The 20,249-nt window shown below is 54.1% G+C and overlaps 2 protein-coding genes across 12 annotated transcripts in view; one reads left to right on the top strand and one right to left on the bottom strand.

Annotated features, from left to right (window-relative positions):
• Positions 1 to 4,634: 4,634 nt before the first annotated feature.
• Positions 4,635 to 11,677, bottom strand: LETM2 (leucine zipper and EF-hand containing transmembrane protein 2). 3 transcript variants are annotated; one of them, XM_062621030.1, is made up of 10 exons: positions 11,529 to 11,677; positions 10,492 to 10,921; positions 9,942 to 10,085; positions 9,481 to 9,615; positions 8,890 to 9,093; positions 7,837 to 7,956; positions 7,141 to 7,251; positions 6,873 to 6,997; positions 6,107 to 6,181; positions 4,635 to 5,592 (listed from the first exon to the last, which is right to left on the bottom strand). In XM_062621030.1, exons 1-10 carry the CDS (start codon positions 11,573 to 11,575, stop codon positions 5,517 to 5,519), a joined length of 1,467 nt encoding a protein of 488 aa, XP_062477014.1. In that variant the 5' UTR covers positions 11,576 to 11,677; the 3' UTR covers positions 4,635 to 5,516. The 3 variants fall into 3 exon arrangements, with proteins under 3 accessions (XP_062477014.1, XP_062477015.1, XP_062477016.1); XM_062621031.1 differs by having other exon boundaries at positions 6,911 to 6,997; XM_062621032.1 differs by lacking the exon at positions 6,873 to 6,997.
• A 1,260-nt stretch (positions 11,678 to 12,937) lies between these two features.
• The window catches only part of NSD3 (nuclear receptor binding SET domain protein 3), a 35,883-nt gene continuing 28,571 nt past the window's right edge, over positions 12,938 to 20,249 (top strand). For 2 of the 9 annotated variants that reach the window (XR_009965283.1, XM_062621028.1), the window contains exon 1: positions 12,943 to 13,239. The gene's annotated coding sequence lies outside the window, so the exon portion shown is untranslated. Of the gene's footprint in view, positions 13,240 to 13,314; positions 13,339 to 20,249 lie in introns of those variants that run through there. The other 7 variants (XR_009965285.1, XR_009965284.1, XM_062621026.1 and 4 more) reach the window with 6 other exon arrangements.

Here is a 20,249-nt window from a genome sequence, read left to right as displayed (position 1 = left end):
GTGGGTAGCGGGAGCATCCCTGCATCCTGCATCCCGCAGCGCCCTGGGGATGCTGCGCTGCCTCTCACCCAGGGATGGATGCAGGGATGGAGATGGGGATCCTCACTGCTCTTCCAGGTACAGCATCATCATGACGTGGGCAACCCCTCAACATGGAGATACCCCAAATTTGATGTCAGCACCCACCTAATGGGTGGCCCCACGTGGAGCTGGACCCCGAGCATCATCCCTGAGGGTGGCAGCAAGCGCAAGACAAGGCTGCAGGACCAAAGCCATCCCCATCGTCCAAGCACTGCCCAGGGGCTGCAATTGAATTTAGGAGGTGAGTGAGATGGGAAATGACCCCAAAACAAGGGGGGATTGGAGTGGGTGCCTGCAGGACTCCCCCCTCCAAGCACTGGCAGGGCATTGGTGCTCAGCCCCCATAGCACGTTTGGCCCTCGCAGCATCCTTTGTCTCTTCCACTCCTCGCCTTCCTCTTTCTCTCCTTTTAAAGCCCTCTGGCTGTGCAGGACCCAGGCAACCTCTTGGCCACGGCCCAGCCCCTGAGCTGGGCTTTGTCCTGCTGCCAGCCGTGGAAGTGTCTCTGCATCTGCACCTTGATGCAGGGTCCTACAGCACAGTGGGTGCATGGGCAGCAACCCCCTTGTCCCACACGTCCCAGCCAGCAGTGGGGCTCCGGGGGTCTCCTCCATCCCCATAGCAGGGCCAGAACCAGATGTAGATCAGAACCAGAACCAGATGTGGATCAGCACCAGAACCAGATGTGGATCAGATCCAGAACCAGATGTGGATCAGATCCAGAACCAGGTGTGATCAGCATCAGAACCAGATGTGGATCAGATCCAGAACCAGATGTGGATCAGCACCAGAACCAGATGTGGATCAGATCCAGAACCAGGTGTGATCAGCATCAGAACCAGATATGGATCAGATCCAGAACCAGGTGTGATCAGCATCAGAACCAGATATGGATCAGATCCAGAACCAGATGTGGATCAGAACCAGAACCAGATGTGAATCAGCACCAGAACCAGATGTGGATCAGCATCAGAACCAGATGTGGATCAGATCCAGAACCAGATGTGGGTCAGAACCAGATGTGGATCAGATCCAGAACCAGATGTGGATCAGATCCAGAACCAGATGTGGATCAGAACCAGATGCGGATCAGCACCAGAACCAGATGTGGATGAGCACCAGATATGGATCAGCACCAGAACCAGATGTGGATCAGATCCAGAACCAGACGTGGATCAGCACCAGAACCAGATGTGGATCAGCACCAGATATGGATCAGATCCAGAACCAGACATGGATCAGCACCAGATGTGGATCAGCACCAGAACCAGATGTGGATCAGCACCAGATATGGATCAGATACAGAACCAGACGTGGATCAGCACCAGATGTGGATCAGCACCAGAACCAGATGTGGATCAGCACCAGATATGGATCAGATACAGAACCAGACGTGGATCAGCACCAGATGTGGATCAGCACCAGAACCAGATGTGGAACAGCATCACATGTGGATCAGCACCAGAACCAGATGTGGATCAGAACCAGGTTGGATCCAAGGAAGAAGTTGCTCCCTGTGAGGGTGCTGAGGCACTGCCCAGAGAAGCTGTGTCTGCCCCATCCCTGCAGTGTTCAAGGCCAGGTTGGACACAGGGGCTTGGAGCATCCTGCTCTAGTGGAAGGTGTCCAGCATTCCCTGTGGGCTCTGCGATGGGACCATCCCTGGGTGCTGAGCCCTCGCTCCCTGTTACTTTAGGCTGGTTTTAGGCTCCGTCTCCTTTGTTCCAGATTTACAGCACAGACAGCAGGCCTGCTCGGAATGCAGCTCGGATGCAGGAGGCTGTAAATCTCAGCCTTTGTTGTGCTTGGGCCTCACTAAATCAGTGCTTTTCCCCCTGAATATTCATCTCCTACAAAGTGCTGAGCCCTGCATCTTTGTGGGGAAGAGGCTGACGCAAGGGCCGGGGCTGTGCCATAGGCGACGCTTCCAACCAGGATCCAGGTGAAATCCCAACCACCTCCAAGGCAGAGGCACAGGGGAAGGCAGCAGGAATGGGTGCCACAAACCCCTGGAGCCGGGAGAACACCGGGATGCCCCTGGGGAAGGATAAAGCAGCGAGGAGCTGGCTCTGGGATGCGAGGGGGGGGGACTGGAAGGTGTTTGGCACCGGCACGGCTGGAAAAGCTCTCCCCATGCCAAAGCACACACGGCCCTGGATCCGTGTTCATGCACCCGGTGCTGCAGAGCAGCATCCAGCTCCTTATGGGTCCCTTTGCGCCTCTCGCTATGGGGTCATGCAGCAAACCCCTCCCTTCCATAGAGTTGGGGGTCACTGGGGGCCAGGGCTTGGGCTACAGCACCCATAGGTGCCCAGTGATGGGCTGGTGGGAGCAGGGCTCCCCTTTGCAGCACAAATCCATGTGGGAAGGATGTGTCTTTCCCATCCCAGGGCTGGCTGTGTGCTGGGGTGGGGGGGGGGGAAGGTTGAGCCCCATCCCTATGGAAAGCCAACAACCCACAAGGGCTTGCAGGGGCTTGGTTAGGGATGTGGAAGTGGTCCAAGGATGCTGTGGGTTCACGTAGCGCCCTTGCTCCCCACTGGTGCTCAGCACTGGAGCTGGCAACGGAGCCGTGCGGCGCAGGACAACCAGGGAACGGCATTCCCTGCCTTCCAGATCCTTCTAAATGGGAATCACAGGAGGAAAACAGACACAAAGCAACTCCTCGCTCATAAACACCAGCATGGATGGGGCTCATAGAGCACCACAGCTCGCCCTCAGCTCACCCCTTCATCCCATCAGCATCCCACTGCTTCCTGGGAGCCTGTCACAGCTCTTGGAGGGGGCTTTTGGTGCTGGCACAGCTTGTTCTTCCCTGGCTTTGATGAATCCCTATGGTTTTAAGCCAGGATCCTGCCTCCCGACTCCCACCCATATGGGACACCCTGAGAAAGGAGCATCCCTGCTCCTCTGCAAGGGGTTTTCTCCTGCAAAGGGAGCTGCTGCTGTTCACCCCTGTTCCTGCTGCGGAGGAACAAAGAGGCCATTCAAACCCAGCTTTCCCAAGCCTGTCCCTGGTTGCTTCCTGATGGAAGCTGATGGCCTGATCCTGCTCAGCTGCTGGTGCTGCCGGCACACCCAGCCCCTAGTATTAAAGCAGAGGAAGATGAGCTCATTGCTGCTGTGCAGCAGGCACCCACCAGGCTCGCTCAACGCATCAGGTAGGCTCATGGTGCTGCAAGCACAGTGGTGATGGGCTTGGTGAGCTGCTGGGGCACAGCCACTGTATCCATGTGCTGGTGATGCCTGCAAAGGGGCTTGTGTGGGGCAGGACAAGGCTCTGGTGCATCCCTCGGGCAGGCTGCAGGCGCAGCACCCAGGCAGCGATGGTGCCCATGGATCTGTGGGTGCTTTGAGGATGCCTGCGCCCCATGGACCACCATGAGGGGCTGGGGAAGGGAGCAGCATCCCCTGCTGCAGAGCTCGGTGGGTTGCCTTGGCCGCTGTGTGCAGCGGGTCTGGATGCAAGGCCAGGGTTTGGGCTTTGAAGCAGGCACGGGGAGAAGCTTTGAAGTCTGCTTGGTGTTGAGAACACTTCATTACCCCGCGGTAATGAATGGCTGATTCCGGGAACTCGGAATTCCTCAGCTCTAATGGGTGCCGGGAGGGAACTGGGATCGCTCCCTCCCGCAGCTCCTGGGAATCCAAACCCGCTCTCCTCCCAGCTTGAGGCAGATGCTGGGGTGTTGCGTGCGAGGATCAGGCTCTCCATGTGCTGCTCTGCTGTCGTGGGGCTGCAGCCAGCTCTTTAAAGGAGGGCTCCCAACACACCTCCTCCATGTGGCTTCGTGCGTTACTGGAGGGATGCTGTGCATGGGCACCAGGAGCACTGAGACCTGGGTGCAATCAGGAGCATGACTTCATGGGCTCTGGGGGGGGGTTAATGCTGGTCCTTGGGTGTCGTTTGGACCTGGAAGCAGGGTCCTGCGTTAAATCCCAAGGGCTTCATGGACATGTGGGATGTGGAAAGCTTTGCAGGTGTTTCTAGAGGCTCCTGGTCGGCCCCGGCTTCCCTTTGGGACATAGTGGATTCCCTCCACCAGCCCATTTTGGGGCTCGTCAATGCAAGCACTGGGTGATGCTGCGATCTACCGGTGGGAAGCGGCACTGGCGTTCACTGCGCTGACAGAAAGGACCCGCATCCCTCCCGTCATCGCCGCGGGGTCAGCCCCGTTTGTGCCCAGCAGCTCCAGCTCCCTCTTCACACGCTTGTTGCCATAACGGGAACAAGCTGCTCGCATCCTTCTGCACACCCATCTCAGTGCCCCCACTGGGATCTTACACTGAGCAAGCTCCTCTGAGTCAGCCACCAGCAACACCTCACCCGCATCACGCAGAGGAATGGGGTGGTTTTATTGAGGTAACGTTAGTTGTTCTTTACTTAACCCCCAATACTCCATGCTGCGTCCCAAGGCAGGGTGCAGGGGTGGAACAGGGAACACGGCATTCCTGTGAGCAGGATCCTGGAGCTGTGTGCTTGAAGTGCTGATAGCAGCCGGGCTTTTGAGTTGGATTGTTCTAAGGGCTGTCTGACCTCTACAAGAGATGCTTCATTCTACTTAGCACCAAGTCTAGTTTTACATTGACAATAAGTATAAATACACGTTTAAAACCCATCATCTGAGTCATTGCTGAAGACATAGGACAAGTTAAAAACACATAAATGCTAAAACCAGCTTTTGAGCATCTTCCCATAGAGGCTTCCAGAGTCAGTCAGCATCGGAGTGCCCGAAGCATCACTTTGTGCAGCACAAGGGGTCTGAGCACACTGATGTGCAGCTCTGAGCCTGATAAGGTTTAATTGACTTGATGCAGGTTGCATCAGGCTTGGTCCAGCAGTGAAGCCATCCTCTTCACAGCCCTGCTCTTGTCCAGCAAGTCCTTAGGTCCTCCTGACCAGTTAAGTTCAGCCACAGCACTGAAGAGTGTGCTGGCATCCCTCTGCTGCTCTCATTCACCTTGGTACACATGGAACAGTGAAACACAACAGCGACACAGGCCCCTCTGTGCACTGCTTATTGGTTAACCCATGCTAGGATCAAGAGCTTGGAAAGCTGCAGCAGCCAGATGATGCTGCAGGCCCTGGGGATGGGGGTCTCACACTGTACACCAGGCTTTACCAGAGCTCCAGCACAGCTCATTCTGGGCTTCAGTGCAATGAAGAGTTGCCTTTCCTGAGGTTTAAGAGCACAAACACCCCCCTTCAGCAACAGTGCTGACAGTGGCATCACTGTTAACATACCATAAGTTAAACTAGGAGGGGGGGATCCAGCACAACAGAGGAGCTGATGCCATCCAGGTAAGTGCCAGCAAGCTTGGAGCACACAGAGAGGCCCCCAAGGGCTGCTGCCTCCTCTTTTGGGTGATGCATCCTCTGGGAAAATCCCTCTTTCCTTCTGAGGAGGGGCAGAGGGGACAGTGCTTCTCTCCCGGTGTCACACAGCCCTCGCTGGCTCCAGGCTATGCCCCATTGGCACCGGCTTTGCTGCTCCGAGATGCTTCCATTTGAGTCTGGGTGCAAGAGAAAGACGTGGATTTGAAGCACTATCAGGACAAACGCTTCTTGAAATGTAAGGGATTCTTTGGAAGAAGGTATTTTCCCTATGGGAAGCAGGCTAAGAACAAAGTTACTGTGGAAAGGAGCATCCTCCTCCTTGCAGACATCAAGCCTGGATGTCTGCATGAGCAGCTAAACTGACATCAGGTATTTACAGCAAGAAAACAGGCACAAGTCACTGCAGAAAGGACTTTACAGATACAAAACACCATGTAACCCCAGGGTGGGTTTATCCTCGTGGTCCACAGGCGGATATTAAAGAAGAACACAGAGAAAGGCACACTGGGAATTCCCCACAGTGCCTGTCAAGTGTGGTGGGTTTGTATTTAGCAGCCCTCAATGCAGTTCTCATCCACCCCAGGTGCTCCTTGAACTCAACATCCCCAGCACCTCGTAGCATCCAGCCCCAGCTTGGGAGCTGTGGAAAGAACAATCTCCTTTGGGAAGTCTGAGGTTGGAAAAGCTTACCTCTTGTGGGGGAGGCTTTGCTGGCACTTCTGAGCCTGGCAATTGCTCTGTTGGCTGGGATACAACCTCTTCATCCTTTAAGGGAAAAGCAGCTTTAAGACATAGAAGCCTTGGAAAACAAAGCTCTACCTCCATCCCATCCAGCCCCTTCTCCTTCCCATGCACTGCATGCCTGTGAGAGCTCCAGGTCAGCATCTCCAACCTAACAGTGCTGTTTGGAAGTCCTAGCAGTCGACACAATGTCCTCCTTCAGTTCTGCTGCTGCTTCTATCAGCTTGGACTAATCCAAGGAATTCTCTTCAGCCTTATGCTGAGAACCATCCCCTCTTGGCTTTCCTGCTCCAGGTGTTTTGTCTCTCCTTGTCCTGGACCACTCCCCAGCTCACTAAGAGAGTTGAAAACAAGCCTCAAAGTCACCTTTAACTGGCTTCTCTGAGCTAACTGTACCTGGACAGAGGTCTCTGTATGTGACTAAAGCAACTTAGCAGCTTGTGAGCCCTCCTCTGCTGGAAGCCAGCACCCTGGTACTGATTAACTTGGGTTATTAACCCTAATCCTGGTGCTGCTTCCAGCACCAGCCCAAGATGTGCCATAGCTCTCTGTACCTTTCACTGCCTCAAGGCAAAGCGTGCAACCGTGAGGCTCTGTGGCACAAACACAAGCACATGCACTGCTTGTGTGCTCTGGACAATGGTGTCAAAGAAGGGGTGTTGCCTAGCTCTGGAAAGCTCTGTCCCCATGCTCTTCCCAAAGATTACAGCAATACACCCTCATTGTCCTACTCGGAGATTGCTCTTTTCCAACCTTTCCTCCCTGTACAACAGGGGCAGGATCCATCAGGGTCTCTTGGCCTTCGAGAGTGGATGTCGAGACTGGAGCAGCTTCACCTCTCTGCAGAAGAACACTGAGCTCAGCACAGTTCTAACTTCAGCCCCCTCCGAGGATCAAAGAACAAGATCCTTGTCTCAGGGCTTCACCTTTACAACGTGTAATGGTTGAGCTATTAACCTGAAAGCTCTATTCAAACAACTCACCTGCTTTTGGGGAACTGGAGCAGGTTGTGGCTTTGCATCTATCAAGTACAAGGCACGGGAAAGCAGGAGCAGAGAAGGTGGAACGTCCTCTTTCAAATGCAGATCCAGCCACTATTGGAGGAAAACAGAAGGAAAAGGTATTTCATACATGGTTTTATGTCGGTACAGAAAACACAGCACCCTTTGTCCTTCAGGAGCTTAAAGGTATCTGGAGTTTGACTTGCACAGATTGAAGTTGCCACAATGAGAAGGAATAGTTTGGAAGAGTTAAGGATACCAAATGGAATACACGCTAGAGAGGATGCTCCCAGCTGCTCAGAGGGCAAACATCACTACTGAGAAGCAGCCACCAGCTAAAGCAAAGTACTTTGAGTTACCTGTGTCTTACACAAACATCACCTACCGCACTATGTGTAACCTGTTTCAATGCTTACAGAACACTAGTGTTGGCTCTGCTACAAATCTTGGCTACTTTAGAAGCTTAAATCATATTCCACACCCCCTCCCTTCATCTTCCTTCTAGCTGGCCCTGATGCAACTTGGTCTTCTCCTTAGTCCAAGCCATCATCTGGATCCTGCATGCCTTTAATATGTTTTGTCAGGCGAGGACCCACGTGGAATGGATGAATCCCTGGTGAAGCTGGGCCTGAGCACTGCTCCTCACTGTGTCCTAGGACCACACCGGAGTGGACTTGCCTGTCTGAGCTGTTCCTTCAGTTGCTCCTCTGAGAGACCCAGTGACCGCATCCCTCTGGCTCTGCACGCGCTCTGCAGCTCGGACACACTCAGGCCATTGACTCCTTCCTTGGCAATCAGCTGCAATGAAAAGGGATGCTCCTATCCAGGCACAGAGCAAGCCAAAACCCTGATGTACTTGCTGGGCTTGAGCCCAAAGAAAGGTCTGTTTAGGTAAATGGGCATGAAGTCACCCCGATACAAAGATGAGAGGGAACCTTTGTGGGTTATTCCTTCTGACAGCTTTCAGCTCCAGAGGATGGAAAACCTGGATCCTAATTACTTTGGGTTCCCCCAGGCATATGTTACATGTGATGCTGCAGGTCCGAAGAGCTCCTTCACACACTCAATTGCAGGCTTTAAAGCTGGACCAGGGTTAGTTAGTTAGCTGGTTAGTTAATTAGTTAGTTAACCTGGTTAGTTGCATGGGCCTGTCAGAACTCCTCACCTCTTCCTAGCAGTAACCTTTCTGGTCTTTTCTTCTGTGTCCCAATAGGATTCTTTACACCATTTCAAACCACAGCTCCTGCACAAGCCTAAAACATAGGCTGGGACTTCTGGAGGTCCCCAGTCCAACCTCCTGTCCAACAGAGGGTTAACTTAACACGTTTCTTTACATTGCTCAGCCTTTTCCATGTATGCCTTGAGCATCCTTAGGGATTCGGATTCCACAGCCTTTGGAAAACCTGTTCCACTGTTTACCCACTGAGTTTGACTTTGTTTCCTTATCAAGATGGAATTTCCCTTGCTGCAACTGATGACCTTTACCTGTTCTCCTCCTGTGCACCTCTAAGTCTGGTTCCATGTGCTAAGCAACCCCATTAGGCGCATTCTCCCTTGGCCTTCTCCAGGCTAAAGGAATGCAGCCACTCTATAAACTAATATAAACTCATCCTGAATTCACTTGGTTCATGGTGTTTCCATGAGATGTCTATTCCAGACCTGGAAAGCAGCAGTGATTCAGTGGGCTTGCGCTCCACCAAAGCAAGGACATCTGAGCTGCCTCAAGCTCACCTCATCGTCTGCCTTGATGGTTCTGAGCCTGAGCAGGAGCTGAAAGCGGAGCAGGTTGTTGGTGCCAATGGGCTGCAGCTCAAGCAGCTTGCACAGAGCCACCAGCTGAGGCCGTTCCAAGTGCTCCAGGGTGAGCTCGTCCTCAAAGAGCTTGGAGAAGCGCACGATGTCCTGGGTGCTGGGCTGGTGGCCGCTGCGACGGATCTGGGCAAAGCAAGAGGCATCAGGGCCAAAGAGCACCCCAGTTTGGGAAGGATCCTCTTCCCCCTCTCAGGAAGGGGCCCTTCCTGTTTCTCACACTGGGTTTTCAGCCTCTGGATGGAAACCAGAGCCTATAGTTACAAGGCCAAAGGGAAACAGCATTGAGTGGCCACCTAAAGGATGCTCCAGCATGGGAATGCTTGTCCGTATGGATAGCTCTGAGTGGTGGGGTCAAGAGCTAGTGCCAGCAGGGCATCAGCAGCAGGAGGGCATCCAGTTAATGGTAACCCCAGACAGACAGCTCTGCAATCTTAGTACAAATCCCTCATTCTCTGCTCAAAACAGCATCGCTAAACCCCACCACCACCACCACCCCCCAGCCCATTTTACCTGGTGCACATAAGAGGAGAATTGTTTTCCTTGTGCTGATTCCACTTTGTTCCTTTTGGCCATCTCTGCAATGGTTTCCTGCAGGAACTTGGCTAACTCCAGCTTCGCGTTTAACCTCTTCTTCTGCTTCTCTTCCTTCATTTAGGAAACGAAACAGAAATTAGGAATTCCACTTGAAAATCAGGAGGGGATTGCGGGAAGGAGGTGGGATAGGGCTTCAGGGCTGAAAGCAAACAGGCATGGGTTGAGGCAGGTAAATGACTTGCTGTGTGTTTTCCTGCTGATCACTGCTTACAGCACACCCACCAGACCCTGGTGCTCAGCATAGGAACAAGCTGGGCCCTCGACCTGTGCATGAGGCTGTTCCTCACTCAAAGCAACAGGCAGGAAGCAAGAGCTCTTGTGTGCAGCTGTAGAGATGCTCTGATGAGCTGGAGAACGCCCTCAGGAAGGACACAAACCTTCTTTGACTCCGTCTCAAACGTCGAGGGCAGCATTTCAGGAAAGAGCTTCAAGAACACAGGCAACAGGAACTCCATGAAGGGGACAATGACAAACACCAGGAAGGGAACCAGGCGGAAGAGATCTGCACAAGTTCTCAGCAGCTGTAGAGAAGACACAGCAGAAATCACCACTCAACCAGGCACACAAATGGGCTCCAAAGGAGCGTGGCAACTGAGCGGTTCAGCTCCTTTCATAGAACCATTGAGTTAGGGTTGGAAAGGACCTGAGGATCACCCAATTCCAATCCCCTGCCATGGGCAAGGGATGCCTCACACTAGACCATGTCACCCAATGTGGCCTTGCACACTACCAGCGATGGAGCATTTACCACTGTGCCAGCTCCTCAGTATCCTCACATAAAGAACTTCTTCCCTATCTCCAACCTGAAACTCCCCTGTTTCAGTCTGAACCCATCACCCCTTGTCCCATCGCTACAGCCCCTGATGAAGAGCCCCTCTCCATCACTGCAAGCCTCTTATCGCATCATTTCAGCCAGGTAGCACTCACCCTTCTTCTCTCCCTCCTAGTGAGGACCTGGCCATGTAGCAGCCTCCACACCATCCTGGCAGCCACCTTCGTGTCGATCCAAAGCAAGTGGAATCCATTGTAATAATGCCTCAGTTCCCCCACAACTCGTTGGCGTAAAGATCTTGTCCCCTTGGGCCTCTCTGCGTCTGGAGCTGTGTCAGGATGAGCCTTATGGGTCACATCGCTGCAGGATGTGGGTTCTTCCTGGTGTGAGCAGCTGGAGGTGTGGAATGCCCGTAGGGATGCAGCCAGTGGATGGGGCAGGATGGTACCCACGGGAGCACGGCACCCATGGTTCACAGAGTCTCTTACACAGGTCCAGCTTAAACCAGGATCCACTGCTTGGGCAAAAGCAGCTGCTGGGGAGTGCAGAGAACTGGAATGCGCGAGGAGATGGGAGCCTCTGAAACTGGGAAGGTGTTTAAGCAAGTCAGAGCAGCGCAGCCGTGGTACCCAGGCTTCAGACACATGTTAATGGCCTTAGTGCCAAATTCATAGCCACCAACTGCTTTGGGTTGAAGGGGTCTGAGAGGAAAGTACTGAGAATCACAGCAGTGCCCTATGATCCATCCAGTGCTGACAGCTCTTTTGGTGGAGAACAGCTCAGGACTTCACACTGAAGGAAAGCCCTTTTAGCAACTGCACTGCTCCAAATTTGCTAGTTTTAAACCCAAACCGTATGTTCAGAACGGAGATCACATCTCCTGCCCCAGCAGCATCACTTGGGCATCATGGGCAAACTCCATCTCCTTTATCAATGGGAGAAGACCTCGCCCACCGGAATCCCTGTGTTTTAGTTAAACCAAACGTTGCATTTCCCATCTTTAACCCAGGAATCGTTTTAACGCATCCCTGCAGCGTGTTAACGCATTGCTGCTACCGCACAGCGCCAGTAACCGCATATAAACGGCTAAAGCAAGGCGTTGCGGTGCCCGGGACCCCCCGAGGTGCGCTTACGCCATCCCTATCCCCATCCCTGGAGCACAGAGCGCTTGGAAACCCCACCGGCTCCTTACCTGTGCCTGGCGGCGGCGCGGAGCAAGCTCCATCCCCCTGCGGCCATGGCGGACGGGCTCGGGCCCCGGAGGACCCCTCATCCCCCTCGGGCCCGCAGCTCCCGGTGCTGGCCCCATCGGCGGCTCCCGCACCGCCCCATCGCGCCCGGTCCGCAGCGCTCCCGCACCGGCGAGCGCCGCTCTATGGCTGCATCGCCATCACGCCACGGCGCGGCGGCACGGCCCGCTCCGAGGGAGCCAATCAGAAAGCGGGATTGAGGCCCTGCCGCACAGGACACCCAATAGGAGCGGGGAGGAGGCGGGGCTTGACCCGAGGCGGCACTAGAGCGGGCTGGTCCAAGCGCTGCCGGTGATGGGGCAGCCACGGCTTCCCCGTTCAACCCATCCCGGTGTCCCAGCACCCTCACAGGGCAGCACTGCTTAAAGAGCCCATCCCAGCCTCCCCTCTGGCAGCTTAAAGCCATTCCCCTTGGCCTGCCCCTGCATCCCTTGTCCAAAGCCCTTCTCCAGCTTTCCTGCAGTCCCTTCAGGCACTGGAGCTGCTCTGAGGTCTCCCCTTAAGGAGCCTTCTCTTCTCCAGGCTGACCCAGCCTGGCTCCAGAGCAGAGCTGCTCCCCTCATCCTCATGCCCTTCACTGGATGGGCTCCAACAGCTCCACATCCTTACGCTGGGGACACCAGAACCGTACGCAGTGACCATTAACGTTTAATTCCACGCATTTAGAATGCACAGAAGGGAGAGGGAAAGCCTTTCCCAGCCCACCTCTGATTGTGTTGAAAGAGAGTTGCTTTACCATCCCCTTTCACACTGGGGGCCATGAGATCATCACTCAGCTCGTGTCCCAGCTTCCTCTTCCGTGTTAGGTCTCATCGCCTTCTACCTCATCCTTCCTGCTTTATTGTCCACGGGTGTCACCTCCACATCGCGTTTACTTTGCCTTTCCTTGCTTCCCTTCCCTTGTCTCCCCCCGCCCCTGCCCCGCGCTGGCTTCGCTGCAGAGCACATTCACTCCGTGCGCTCCGCTTGCGTTTTCCTGGGCTAAATAAAGCCGGGAGGGCCGTGAAGGAGGGGAATTAACCACGACCATCCCCATGTCTCCTTCACCACTCACAACCTCCCGCGAGCCACGGCGCTTCCCTCCCGGCTCCCACTGGGGTCCCTCGGCCGGGGCCGGTGCTTCCCAGGCCTCACCGTGAGCTCCTCGGGATGCGGGACACGGAGTCGCGGTACCGAGCTGACCCCTCCGGACTACAACCCCCATAATGCCTTGCGGCCGACGCCGCTCGGCTACCCAATAAGATGCGAGGGGCGGTGGCGTCCCGTACGTCGTGCGCGGCGGCGGCGGCGGCGGCGGGGGGGCGGAGGCGGAGGGCGCGCAAGCGGGGCCGGGACCGGGCCTGAGCGCACCGAGCGCCGCCTTCCCCCGCCGCCAGCGGTCGCCCGCGCCCCGCCGAGCGCCTCCCCTTGGCCGCAGCGGCCGGGAGCCGGGCGGTGGGGGGGGCGGGCGGGCGGCCTCCCTCCCGGGGCGGAGCTCGGACGCCAGCGGCGGGGGCGCGGAAATCGAGGCCGGGGCTCCATCGCGGCCTGCTGCTGCAGCGGGAGGAGGCGGGAGGCCCGCCCGCCGCCGCCGCCGCAGCCCCCGCCGCCGGCCTTTGTCTCCGCTGGGCTGGGTGGACGCGGCGGGGGCAGTTAGAATGGAACACACTGAAGGTGAGGGGCAGCGGGGGCGGCGGCGGCGGCGGCAACGGCCCGACCGGGCTTAAAGGGGCCGCGGCCGCCATGTTTGCTGCCGGCGCTGCGGCGGCACCGGCGCGGGCTCCACGGGGCGGGCGTGTGGGGCGGTGTGAACGGGGCTGTCCCGAGCCGAGCCGAGCCGACCCCGCGGCAAGGGCCGGGCAGCAGCGGAACGCGGGCTCCGTGGGGCCGGGCAGCGGGACCCGCTCCCTGCCTCCCTCCCACCCTCCGGTTGCGCAGGCGGCAGGTAACCGGGGTCCGGGGAGGTGTGTGGTGTGTGTGGGAGGGGGGAACCTCGGGCTCGGTGTGTGTGTGGTGTGAGCGGCGCCGTGCCCCTCGGCTCCCCGTCGGTTGTAAGGGTTTCCTGTGTTTGGAATGCCGGGCAGAGCGCGCTTGGATGGGTTGGGGTGGGTTTGGGGCTGTTGCTTCCTTGTGTGTCCCGCCCGGCTTGCTTTGAAGGGTCAGTTTTAATGAAAGCTGAAGGTTTTCGAGGAGGTGTTAAGAAGGAATCCTAACGCTGATCCAGTTCATTGTGTACAAACCGCCCCAAAAGCCGGTGTAAGGTGATGGGAGCTGAGGAAGAAGTTGTAGCCTGTTTTAGTGGTTGTTCCTGTGGCTTTAGTGTCGAGATGCGCAGAGGAAGTTGGGGCAGATTAAGAGTTACAATGGGAATAATGAACTGCTTGGGAAGGTTTGGCTCCCAAAAGTGAGCATGGGCTTCATGGAGTCACGGAGGAGAGGATGCTCATCGAGGGCTGCATGGTTTGGGTTCATGCAACAGCGTTGTGAGGCTTTCAGGGTGTTCACTGCGCCTGAGCTTGAAGGGATTCCTATGGGATACAGTGCAGTTACTGCACTGGGTTGAGATGTGGAAGCACGTCACGACTCTTACAAGGCTTGGTATTAAAGAGCTGGTTTCTGAGACTTTAAATCCCGATGATTTAGAGCCCCAAAGCGACCCCTTTTCTTTCCCTTTTTAACCCATAGCGTTGTCTTTGCTGCTGCCCAAGTTGTTCCGTTCCGGAGGTAACTTCGTGCAGGCACCTTTCTCAAACCCAGGTTTCAGCCTTGACTCTTTCTTCTGGCCTTAAACAAAAGCAAAGCACCTTTAGGAAGGGACCCAGGGGAGGGGGCAGTCTCTCCACACACCCTCAGGTTTGTCTAGAGGCCTCTGATTCACCCTCTGTGGCTGCCAGGGGGGGTCCACAGGCTGCAGTTCCTCTGCTAAGGAAGCTCTGTGCTGTTATAAACCATCCCAAACCGTTCTAGGATTCCACGGAAAACTCGGTGTTGTCTTAATGTGTGTAAAGCAAGCTTGCCATGAATGGTTTCCTAAGGCCATGCAGGACAAAGTGGGACAGAGCAGGTTGCAAATCCCGATGGCAGGAATGGGGAAGACTCATTCTGTTATTTCTGCTCCTGTATTGTGAGCATCACAGAAGGCTGTTAGGGTTGAGGAAGCAGCTCCGCAGGTGATTTTGGACGTGACCATAGGCAAGGTGAGGCTGTGCTCAGTGGTGGTGAGGAGCCTCAGGTGTTTCACCTGGTTCCAGGTGTTAAGAGCAGGAATGGAAACACAGCAGGAGCTGATTGCATCACTTCTAAACCTGAGCGAGCCAGCTCGGTTCCAGCCCAGCAGCTGTCCTTGGTGCAACACCTACAGCAGAGCTCTCAGCTCAGCTGCGTGGAGGAGATGCTGGAGGTGCCTGGTACCAGCATGGGTGAGACACGGGGGTACAGGGAATGAAACAGTGTGGAAAGTGGCATTGAATGGGTGTGTGGTGACTCAGGCAGTGAAGAGCTGGGCTGGTTCTGCTGGAGAAGGCTCCAGGGAGACCTCAGAGTGGCTCCCAGTGCCTCAAGGGGCTACAGGAAAGCTGGAGATGGGCTTTGGACAAGGGATGGAGGGGCAGGACAAGGGGGAATGGCTTTAACCTGGTACAAGGGAGATTGAGCTGAGCTCTCAAGTTCTTCACTGAGGGTGATGGAACACTGGGATGGATTGAATGGAGAAGCTGTGGCTGCCCCATCCATGGCAGTGCTCAAAGCCAGGTTGGACAGGGCTTGGAGCACCCTGCTCTAGTGGAAGCTATCCTTGCCTATGGCAGGGCTTGGAACTAAAGGAGCTTTAAGGTCCCTTCCAACCCAAACCAGGCTGGGATTCTATGATGTGAACAGATCTTTGAATCTCTCTGCTTCAGCCCAGCGTGGATGGGAGCTGGGTTGTTGTTGTTACAGTGTAAAGACATCCCTGGAACTCCTGCTTTCGAGCCTGTTGATCGGAAGCGTGGCTGAGGGTGACGAGGCGGTGACACCGTTCACTGAGCACATAAGGCTGACTCAAACGCGTGCTGTTTCAGCTCAGTGAGCCAGTAGGACAGTTCCTGTTCGCACAGCAGATGCGTTTGCCATCCTCTTGGCTCTCCCAAGCGCTAACCAACTGCTGCAGGCAGGGCTCCCCGTGTGTGGGGGTGTCCCCGGGAAAGGGTGCCTTGAATACAGAAAGGCTTTGTGGAAATCCTGCCGTGCCTCCCTTGATGTTGTGTCAGCTCCAGGGATCTTCTCGCCTTGCTTTGAGCTCTTCCTGCCGGAGCAGGAGCACAGTGGATGGATCCATGGCGCTCCCGTGTTGCTGTGGGAGCCCGAAGCTCCTTGTTTAGGAGGAAGAGCAGCTCCCATCAGTGGGATCAGCATCCTTCGGAGCTGTTTGATGATCTGAGGGCTCAGTTGTTATTTAGTGTGCTGCAGCACAGCAGGAATACTGGGGGGGGTGTGTGTGTGTGTTGGTTTGCTGGGAGGGAAGTTGCGAAATGCTCCTGCTAAAAATGGCTTTAGAGAAGTGCCAGGGTGAACCCAGAGGGTTCCAGAGCTCTTTGAAACCTTCCCGTTGTCCTGAGTGGTTTGAGTCAAACTCAAGTGAAGAAGCTGGGGTGGGGTGGGAAGTGAAGCAAACTTAGTGTGAGTTGAAGAGCTCTACCAGGTTAACCTTCCTTTGCCTTGTACTGCTTTTATGTTTTCGTTCGTTTGCTTTCCCCTCTGGTACTTGGAATTGGGACTCTTCCATGAATAGATTTGCTCAAGCAGTGTCTGTAAACAGGCTCATTCCCTGCTTGGGCAGAAGATCCTGCAGGGAAAGGGCCATGGGCAGGCTGTGTTTCTCTCCCCAGTTTTGGAGGACAAACTTTTCCCTCCTTAGGACATCCAGTTGTGGTTTGGAAGGTATTGATAGCTTCATGGTGTTTCCCAGCTGCTCTGAAGTGCCTGTTTCCTATAGACCTGAAGTAATAGGTTTCTTTAGCTGTTGGTTGAGTTCCAGTGTTACATGTATTGTGGATCGTGTTCGGAACCAAAATCCTACAGCTTGCAGGAGGCTGACACTGTGATTTAATAGAGTGATGGCTGTTGTAATGGGAAGAACTTATTCTGAACCGCTTCCTTGCAGGATCAACGTGGGTTGCTGAAAATCACCTTCAGCTGGGGGGTTAGGTGGTGTTCCTTTGCTGAGGAGGGACAGGCCCAACTCTCTTGAGCTTCTTTGATGTTCCAACAGCCGTGGGGATGACTTATACATGGGAATGACTTGTCCAAAGTGATCCTTGCTGGGGTTTGGCTGTCGAGCTTCCTGTACTTTCCGCGTTGATGGTTCTGGTCCCTTGGTAGCTCCAGGGGCTGTCCTTTCACTGGGCAGCAACTGGGAAACAACCAAAGCAATGCAGAGCTATGGAGAGGAGGGGAGGGTGGGGAGCTCTGGGTGTGAGAGCCGTGATGACAGCGGGGAAGGAAGAGGCTCCAGATGATGTAACCTCTGTGGGGAGGAGAGTACTACAACTGAAGTTTAAGACCTGAGAGTAGCAGTGAAGCAATAGCCCCTGGTGCTGCAGCCTGGATGGGGAGGTACTGAGGCAGGTGTGAAGTTCAGGCTGTGTTACCCAGGTGAGCTCCACAAAGGAGTTACTTCAATAACCAAACTCCTCTCTTGTGCTGGAAACTCCTAAATCCAATGGAAAAAGAGAGATTTGAAGGCCATTAACCCACAGCCTTCACCAGGTAACAAAATGAAGCATGCTGGCAACACATAGACCTTGTGGAGGCGAGTGTGTTGGCAGTGTTAGGAGCAGCCTTAACCTGGGGACTGGCAGCGTGGGCAGACTTTGACCCAAGGACTCTGTGGGCAGGAGATAAGAGCCACCAGACAGTGGCTTGCAGCTTTAGAGTTCTGTTACTGCCATGCCTGGATCTCCTTAATTCCATTCTGGGATAGTTGTGTTAGCAGGGAGAACTTCTCAACACCACCAAAACTGCTGGGTTTGCTGCTGTACCTTATTCCAGCCCTTCTAAGTTAAAATAAGCTGCCTTGGCGTGAGCATTCCTTGAAGGAACAGGCCAGAACTTCTCTCTGTGTTGCTTTGAGTGCTGCATCTCACTGTAGACCCATAGATGTGACCGTGACAAGGAGCCTGGGGTATTGTCACAGCTTGGTGCTCTAGCCTTGTGAAAAGGAGTTCTTCCCATAGGAACACAGCTGAGGCTCAGAAACACTCTGTTAAATCACTCAGCAGTCTGTAGATCCTCAGCTTCAGAGTGATGTTTATAGATGGGATCAGAATGGGGGAAGGCAAGTAGCCTAACACAGAACCCTGCAATGGGCCTTGGTGTCCCAGTGAAACACAACACAAAGCACTTGGGTTCATATCCCCAAGTGTGGAAGCTCTTCTGAGGCAAGCCTGGAAGTTGCCAGTGTGACAGGGAAGGGTCTGCTCTAAGGAGAGGAATGAGATGTGCTCAAGTTCTTTGCCCGCATCAGATGAGCATCCTCCAGCAGGGCCCAAAGCTCACAGCATTTCCACCCTCAGGAGGACATAAAGCAACATTATCCAAGCACCATGAGACATTAGCAGGGTTACTCTTTAACTCTCTATAGTTTTCTTGTCTTAGATTTTCTTCAAGTTGATTTTTGCTTTTGATATAGTTCTGGTGTGGCCTCGCCAAAGGCTGGGTCCTGGTGTGACGTCCTTTGGCAGATCCCTTGTTGAACATCCTAGTGCTTCATGCTGAGCTAAGGGGATGGTCTTACTTTCGTTGTATTTGGGTAAAAGAACGTGACTTATTTCCTATTCAAAGCCTTCCAAAACTGGGAAGTTGAAAGTAATTCTAAGCTCTGTTAAACTCTTCCTGCTTTGACTCTGCCCATCAGTGGATGTACCAGGGTGACCACAGCAGCTTCTCATGATAAAGTTAGGGGGGGTTTTAAGTACCCAGAAGAAAAAGAAGATTGAACCTGCTTTCAGTAACAATAGAAGCAGCCTCGGGTGCAGTTTGTTGCTAGGGTGAGAAATGTGTTGTTTGCTCTTCAGGCTGACAGACCTAAAGCACAAGTAGTGGGTGAGGAGGACAAACAGTGCCGCTTCCTCTTCCTGGAGCTGGTGGTTTTGTGTGTTGGTCTTGGTACACAGCCCTGCTCCGGGTGCTCCTCCCCTGAGCAGCATCGCTTCTGGGGTGGGTTTGGGGTTACTGCACTCAGTGAATTTTGCTGTCGTGCTGTCAAGTTGTTCCCTTGGTCGCTTAATTCCAGCACCAAAGGGGCCTCTGTGATTGTAAAGATGAGCACAGACATCAGTGTAACCCCCAGTGTGAAGCTCATCCTCGTTGCTCTCATGACTTCAGTTTCCTTTTGCAGCCCCGGAGGAGGGAAATGCTCTCAGTGTTTTGAAAACCATTAGGTAAGGCATTGAGATGAGGTGAGAATTGAATGTGGGCAGGGTTAGATGGAGCTTCTTATAATGAGAAGTATCTGTGGGATGTGTTAATGTAGCTTCAAGCCCCGACCAGAAGGGCACAATAACCCTCCTTTGTGCCCACACAAGGACAGGATAAATATCACCAGGCTGTGTTTGCTTTGGAAGGGATAAACTGACCTTGTCTGCAAGCAAACCATTGGTTCTTACCTGAAGTTCAGGTCACTCGTTATTGAACATTGGGATTATTTAGGTGACTGCAAACACCTTTGCTGAGCCAGTAATTGAGGTTTGGAAATCGAACTTGGGTTTCATCTGATTGTCATGTTTTAATAGGCAATGCAAAATGGCAAGTGTGTGTGTGTGAGACAGCTCTCTCAGCTGTAACCTGCATCAGTGATTCCAAACCTCAGGTTTGGAGATGGTTTGATGCTGAGGCTGTTTCCTTCAGATCCATGTAGTGTTGAAGCCCTAAAGGTTTAACGTTTGGGCTCCAGCCAGCCTGAGGGCTGCTCATCCGGTTGTAGCTTTGGCAAGGAGGTGGGGAGGAAGGGAAGAGGTTTCCGTTGTTTGAGTGGTCTCTGGGTGGGTTTTTGGCCTTGTCCAGTTTGCAGTGACTGTGGTGTCAAGAGAACTTGGTATCTTCTGTGTGCTTTGTGCTTCCCTGCACCAAGCTGGAAGGGCTTCAGGGAGCAGCTGGAATTCCAGCCCTGCTGTTGTGGCTTTGTAACGCTTGGGCTCCTAGATCTGTAAGCACTTGGAGGTGCTTAGAACATTTCTTCAGATGTCTTGGGAAGGAAGAAAGTGGTCATTAGAAAAGCTGCTCCGCAGAGATGCGTGAAGGGGGCTTAGAAGGATGCTGGAGATGGGCTCTTCGTCAGGGACTGTAGCGATGGGACAAGGGGTGATGGGTTCAGACTGAAACAGGGGGAGTTCAGATTAGATAAAAGGAAGAAGTTCTTTAGTGTGAGGGTGCTGAGGTGCTGGCACAGGGTGCCCAGAGAAGTGGTGAATGCTCCATCCCTTGTAGCGTTCAAGGCCAGATTGGATGACATGGTCTAGATTGAGGCATCCCTGTCCATGGCAGGGGGGTTGGAAGTGGATGATCCTAAGGTCCTTTCCAACCCAGACCGTTCTGTGATTCAGTAGTACTCCGTAAATCCACAACAGGGTGCTGCTGAATGAAAGGGTTGGGAATGGGTCTTAAATCTCAGCAATTTGCTTAATTATTAGCTTATGATTCACACCGCT

This window comes from Pezoporus occidentalis, unplaced genomic scaffold, assembly GCF_034315485.1.
Source record: "Pezoporus occidentalis ecotype Australia unplaced genomic scaffold, CSIRO_AGI_Poc_V1 ctg226, whole genome shotgun sequence".
Taxonomy (NCBI): Eukaryota; Metazoa; Chordata; class Aves; order Psittaciformes; family Psittacidae; genus Pezoporus; species Pezoporus occidentalis.
This window is presented reverse-complemented; position numbering and strand designations above follow the sequence as displayed.

Excerpts from the sequence above, each read along its gene's own strand:
- LETM2 (XM_062621030.1), bottom strand. The coding sequence starts at position 11,575 with ATGGCCGCAGGGGGATGGAGCTTGCTCCGCGCCGCCGCCAGGCACAG. Across the intron at positions 9,616-9,941 it reads TTGAGACGGAGTCAAAGAAG|GAAGAGAAGCAGAAGAAGAG; the intron begins GTTTGTGTCCTT and ends TCCTAAATGAAG. Across the intron at positions 5,593-6,106 it reads CAAAGCCTCCCCCACAAGAG|ACTCAAATGGAAGCATCTCG; the intron begins GTAAGCTTTTCC and ends TCTTGCACCCAG.